Genomic DNA, 6,741 nt, shown 5'->3' on the forward strand with positions numbered 1-6,741 from the left:
AGCTTGGTGGAAGATGGCAAGCTAGCTAGTCACCTGTCAAACATCCCAAAGTTATCAATATGCATTTGCAAACGCCTGTCTGCTTGACGAACCCTTTACAGGCCTTTACACTCACACCTGTACGTAATAAACATTCTTGTTTTCTTATCATCAAGGCAAGAGTCTCGGCTAAGGTCACTTAAAATGTAAGAAGGTCACCAGAGTCAGTGAAGAAGTTTGTTTGGAGTAAGGAGACCTGTAAATGTGATCAGCTGATAACTGATTCTTAAGAATATGGTCAAACTGTACAGATGCAATTTAGACTTGAGAGTCTAAATTGCTGTAAATGGGGTTGAAAATAGAGCTGTAAGGATTAATGGGCAACAGTTTGGATGTCTGATAAACTGTAGGAATCATATTTTTTGAGCAATAATGACAACAATTAATTGGTTCCAGCTTCTAAAATGTGAATATTTGGTGATGTGATAACTCAGTGTTCTTTCATAGTCAAGTCAATATTCCTGTGTTTGGACTGCTCTGGTAAACTGTGTTGGACATTTATAGACCAAATGATCTATCAAGAAAAATCTGATTAGTGGATAATGACAATATTCCTTAGTTACAGCCCTAAACTCTAAAATATGTAATACATTATACAAAATATCCCTACTGTTTTTGATGCTGCAGTGTGGGGAGTGAAGATCATTCTGACTGTGGGAGAGGATGACACCCAAATCGGGTGATGCTCGATTTAAGCGGAGGGTACCTACCCTCTTTGCTGTTGTGGATGATGTTCTTGCAGAGCAGGTCATTGTGGCAGAGCACCACAGGGGAGCCCAGCGTGGAGAGATGCTCCTTCATCCACACCATCTCCTGCTCCAGCACCACCTTGCTGGGAACCTCCTGCTGGATCCTGGACAGGGAGCGCAGAGACAGAGAAGGAGAAGGAGAAAGAGGAAGAGGAAGAGAAAGAGAAAGAAAATGTTAGATCTTTAACACACTTCAGGTTCTTCTCATTAAACAAGTATTCGGACATCACTGGGCCCAAGTGTATGGTAAAGTGACAGGAATTGTTTTACTAGTTGTTATGGACCAAAATAAAGCACCTTTCATTGTTTTTGGTATCATTAATAAGTGGGAACATGCTGCAGGTGATGTGAACACAGCTGAGACCAACATGCACAAACAGCACACAGGCTCAGTGGGGCACTGCTCGACAGGCTCCTGGGATCACAGCTACAGAGAAACAAGTTCTCAGAGGATACTCCTGGTGCTGCAGAGTGCTCCTGAATCACCATGGATACACCATTATGTCTCCTTTTGAAATGGGCTTTGAGACCTGATTACACATGCTTGATTTGGGATTTATTTTATAACTGTTTGTACATATTATGCTTGAAAATGGCACTGAAGCATCTCCTGCAGCTGCATTAAAACATTTGACCTTTTCCGTCTGTGGGCACACGACACAGGCCCGCTCAACATTTAGTGCTCAGCCCAGGCCAGATGACTCACAGTGACCCCTTCAGATTAACAGCAGGTGCAGCTTCAACCTGTGTCGGCCTGAAAGTGGTATTATGGGCTAGTTGAGAAAGGGTTAGGTTGCTGAGTTAATGTCTCAGCCAACCAGACCGGTGTGTGCTGAGCAGAGACCCCTGCGCTGACTGTAATGGGTTTACCGGGCTTAATCCACAGTTAGCCTGATAGCAGGAGATGAGAGAAAGCAGGGAGTGAGGCTGGGTTAACACACACACACACACACACACTCTCACTCTCCTTGGAGATCTCTACCTGGCTCGCTGCCTCTCTTAACCTGTGGCCTCTCCCAGAGTCTCAGCTGTTCAATCCCTGCCTAGCCTATAGCACAGATATCACACTGTTGATCTATGGGAGGTGGCCAGTATTTTTTGTCATCGCTACTGAAATAATTCTGTGTAACAACAGAATATTATATATTACATATGTATATATCTATATATAATGTGGTCTTCTCTTCTCTCTGCTTCAGACCGCAGTGTAACAAGTGTCTGCTGCTCAGGACCAGGACACTCTGGCTGTCTACGTTACCAAGGAAGAGAGTAAAGTGACCTGACACAGAGCTAAGCAAACATCTGCTGGCCCACTGCATGCCTCAGACTCCCTAATCCAGTCGGCTATTATTGTTGCAGTTATGTAAGCCACATGCTGGACTTAATCTAATAGCCATCAGAACAAAGATACCAGCTGTGACTGGGCAGCTGGCCAGGTTATGAAACAGTCTACCTTTGTCGGCTCCACAGGTCCAGTGCCAAGACGCGGAGCGAGCCATCTTCAGCATGAACTCCTCTGAACTATTCATCCTTCCTCTTTCCCACAGATGACAATACAAGTGCATGAAAATCATTTCTCAATAGCAAATGCACCGACCTTATGTTTGTGTGTGTGTGTGTGTGTGTGTGTGTGTGTGTGTGTGTCAGTGCAGGGATCAAAAGTTGTTGGATAAGTTCAGAGAGTCACAAACTCTCTGGTTTTTACAGTGTCTTTGGTTACAAGCTGTCTCATTATCACATCACCTGATGAAGCGGATATATCTGAGGATAAGACAATTATATGTTGAAGACATCAGGTATTCTTTTTGAATGGAGAGAGCGCAAGTGTAACACCGGCTCCTACAGAGTGCTGCATCGTGTGCAGACTTACTGTTACTAAGCCAGCGAGTGTCATTAAGTCCATTTATATCGAGTCTTTCAGGTTTGCTGTGATGGAGGAAATAATATGTGAATCTGTGAAAACAGCTCCTGACGTCGTTACTGCAGAAACAGACAGCTGTTAAGTATTACAGATATCTGAAATGATGAAAAGCTCAAACGGACAAAAACATCATTCTGAGCGCTTCCAAGAGGTTGAAAGGAGACTTTATGAATATGTGACAGACAAGCTACACAAATGTGAGATTTACATCCTGTTTACTATTTGATGTTTCAGTTGTGGGATAAAAGGGTTCAGAGATGGATAAAATCTTCTCTTTGGATTAAAAGTATCTCAGGGAAACTTCCCCAACAGAACCAAGTGTGAACATTTGTTGTATCTTCAAAAACAGGTGTTGGAAAAGGGAGGGTCCTCTGATAATCAGGGTGACCTTATATTAGGGCCAACACAGCAAAATGTTTACCATGTTCACTATCTAAAACTAACATGTTAGCACGCTAACATTTCCTAACATTTCCTAATCAGGAATGTCAGTAGTTTTTGATGTATTTGGTCATAAACTGGACACTTTTTATGAAGATGCATGTCTGTACAAAAATTCATGGCAAGCCATCAACAGCTGATGAGATATTTCCCTCTGGTTCAAAGTGGTGGACTGATTGATCAACATTACCATCTCTAGTGCCACACCACTAGCATGGCTAGTAATGCTACAACTAATCTACTAACTATTGCTGGGCGATAAAAAGACCTTGATAACTATTACAAAAAAATTAAAAAATTCCCACAATAACGATGATCAACTGATGAATACGTTTTTTTATAAATGTATCTGCTCTACATTTGGATCAATCGGCATTTGTGTTACAACGGATGGCAAAATGGTGGCAAAGAGAGGTCACACAACCTCATCTCCCAGGTTTGGAAATGTTATAGTTTTCTAAAGCTGCATGAATAGTGCAGTGACATCTGTTGCAAGATATGCAGCGCACTGTGCCGAAGAAGACGAGAAACACAGCAAACTCTTTCACCAAAGATAACATTACCATCCCACCATCACAGTGTACAGAAAGCCAAAGTCTGCGCTCCCAAACTGCTAGCACTGATACTAGCAGCCAAGCACCGGTGCAGCCGGTGTTACACAGTGCTCAGGCACACACCGATTACATAACTTCCCCACTGTCCCCTCTGTCTTTTTCAATTTTTCATAGACATAAAACCCATTTGTTCCCACATTCATTTGTAAAAAACTTGTAAAAATACTAACGCTTATTTAGCGATATTCCAGATTTAAACCCAGTGCCAAAGAGAAACATGAACGAGGCCATCAGCAAACTCAGTCTGTAATTTACAGACACTGAACAGACACACTTCTTTTCTTGTAAAATGAGTGTGATCAGTAACACCAGTGTTGTCACCAGTTTATTACCCAGTGGGAAAATTTCCACACCGTGGCTTCGCAAACAAGCCTCTCGCGGTATCAGCAGCTGCTCCTGTCGGCCTCCTCAGGCATTACCTGATATGATGAGAGCTCAGAAAGAGGCGAGGACACAGCAAGTGCAATATCATACTTCACTTACTGAAAGTGTTTTATTCGGGGTACTAAGTGCCCGGATGGGAACATTTTTCAAAAACGGATCTGCCTCAGCTTTATGAAGATTGGGTGGGCAAAGTGGGAGAGCAGCTTTACACACTGTAATCAGGCTGTACGACAGAGCCTTACAAATGTAACACTATAAATGTTATACCAGTTGGTTGCAGTGTATCGATTATTGATTAAAAAAAATAAAGGATCATTTAGAAACTTAACAAATCTTGTGATTAATGTGGGATTCAATCCCAAATTCAAATTAAAAGGTACCCATGGAGTTTCCTTGTAATCAATAAGTGTTCACAATCAGTGTGACTCAACGTAACACACTGTGTGTTTCACTGAGGTCTAACAAACGTGATGATCGTGTTTCCCTCTTTATTAATATTATTAAATTTATATCTCAATAACTACGTATATCAATATGATAGTATTTTTGACCATATCAGAGAGTCTGGAGTGTGAGGCCACCTTCATGTAAAATGAACTCTCTTCACTCAGCAGGACCTCTGCTCTGTATGTACATGAGGAGTTAGACAAACTAGCTGTGGCAGTCAGAACATTAAACAGTGTAACTCGTTACATCCATGAGCTACTGGATTATTATCACAGCATGTGCAGAGCCACAAGCATGAGGACCAACTATAAACTACTGAGCAGCAACTGAGGGTCCAGATCTCACCTGATGTTGGAGGCTTGATCGGTGAACTCTGTGGCCACAAGGGAGAAGTATTTCCTCATCTTGATCCAGAGGTTAGGTTTGGGGATGCAGCCGTTGTGTGCGTGGATGGCATGAATACGAGCCATCTCCCTGGCTATCAGTCTGAGAGGAGGAGACACACACACACGAATGAATATGGTCATCATCATGAATAGATTTTCAACATGAAATGATAACAAATCCAAGGACTCAGTGACAGACAGCCCTGCTAAGGGATTAAGATACTTTAGATGAGGACAAATATCTCACTGAGTTCAGGTTTTGCATGGGCGCATCTTTGGAATCAGCTTTTGTTTATTTGTTTCACTTGTTTCGATGGAATCACTTGCATGTGACAGACATGTGAACGCTTCATTTGCCTCTGTAATGAACAGTGTCGAGGAATCAAAGCACGGCAAAACAGTCTGTGTCTCAGTTTCTACGTAGAGAGTAGAAACCAAAAAGGATTCTGAGCGCAGTGCTACCTGGCACTGTTTTATAACGGCACCATCTCTAACGTGTCCCCACCTGAGTAGGGAAGGATCCCTGACATCCTGCGTCCCCAGAGCATCCCCCTGCATGAACTCATAGCAGATGCCGTTCTGAAAGGTGCAGTAGAGACGAGGAGCGCAACCATTAGCATGTAGCACCTAAAAGTGAGACACAAACACATACAATTAGGTGGGAGAAACAAATCTGTGGCAACTTCAGAGGAGAGTACACACCCATTAAACTCCGTTTGTTTTTACGCTACCTGAAAGCTCTTGAGCTCATTGTCTCTGTCCACAATCAGCTCAGTCTTGTTCCCGTACACTCGGACCAGCACGACGTCCTCTGGACTGTCCTCCACGTAGCAGCCCACCAGCTTGTTGGTGGTTCCATCAGTGAAGAGCTAGGAGAAGAGGAAGATAAGTCACTTGACGGGTCACAGAGGCGTACCCTTGACCTCTGACTGTCCAGCACCACAGTGGTTCCCGCACGAAAGCTTCAATTTCAATCCACTCCACAGTCACACAACACTATCAGTGTTCCCTGGGCCTGGATCAACAGTGCAAACACCATGCAGCTCTGACCTATATGAGATGTATCATAGAGAAACATTCTTAAAGGAATCAGCATGACATTTGCCTTCAGCCCACAGATAGCTGCACCAGTGCCAGTGGTTACTCAGTCCGCAGACTGGGAAAATAACAGAATCTCAAGTTTTTTCAAAATGTAAAACTTACTTGAAACATTCAAAACTCACACCATTTATATGAAGTATAAATTATATATTGATGTCCTATCAATGCAAACCTTTACAACAGATGAATGTACTGCATTGCTTTGTGCAACCTGGATATGACGCATAGCATCAGGCTGCACCTGAAGAACCATGTCAAAATGTATCCAATGGTTTTTCAGCTGTTTAATAAATGTCTCAGCTGCTGCTGCATGAATTACACCACTGACATGTTTTTAACCTCCCACCTCCTCCATAACAGTGACAGTTACTGGAATGATGAAGAGTTGCGTCCATCAACACTACATTCAGAAATCAGCTGCATTTTTAGGTACACTTCATTTGTCATGTAGCATTAACGCCATATTTTAGAATCTACTCTCGTTGAAATGGGGCACCAGTCCTCTAGGAGGACAACAATGAATTACTTCATTGCCAGATTTATCAATCTCATATCGGAAGCCATGACTTCTCGATTCAATGGATCTCCAGTCTCTACGTCAAAAGAATACAACAGGACAACAACTGGGTGTAAATAAAGGAGTTTATTAACTAAACTAC

At 42.7% G+C, this 6,741-nt stretch overlaps 1 protein-coding gene across 1 annotated transcript in view; it reads right to left on the minus strand.

Moving 5' to 3' along the window:
* etnk2 (ethanolamine kinase 2) overlaps positions 1 to 6,741 on the minus strand; it is a 20,859-nt gene that overhangs the window by 6,257 nt on the left and 7,861 nt on the right. The window contains exons 2-5 of the mRNA XM_023424767.2: positions 5,713 to 5,850; positions 5,487 to 5,608; positions 4,941 to 5,081; positions 750 to 892 (exon numbers count right to left, since the gene is read on the minus strand). Of these exons, the coding sequence (XP_023280535.1) occupies positions 750 to 892; positions 4,941 to 5,081; positions 5,487 to 5,608; positions 5,713 to 5,850 (544 nt within the window). The remainder of the gene's footprint in view (positions 1 to 749; positions 893 to 4,940; positions 5,082 to 5,486; positions 5,609 to 5,712; positions 5,851 to 6,741) is intronic.

This window comes from Seriola lalandi, unplaced genomic scaffold, assembly GCF_002814215.2.
Source record: "Seriola lalandi dorsalis isolate HSWRI2012SDOR001 ecotype SW California unplaced genomic scaffold, Sedor1 jcf7180002054748, whole genome shotgun sequence".
Classification (NCBI taxonomy): Eukaryota; Metazoa; Chordata; class Actinopteri; order Carangiformes; family Carangidae; genus Seriola; species Seriola lalandi.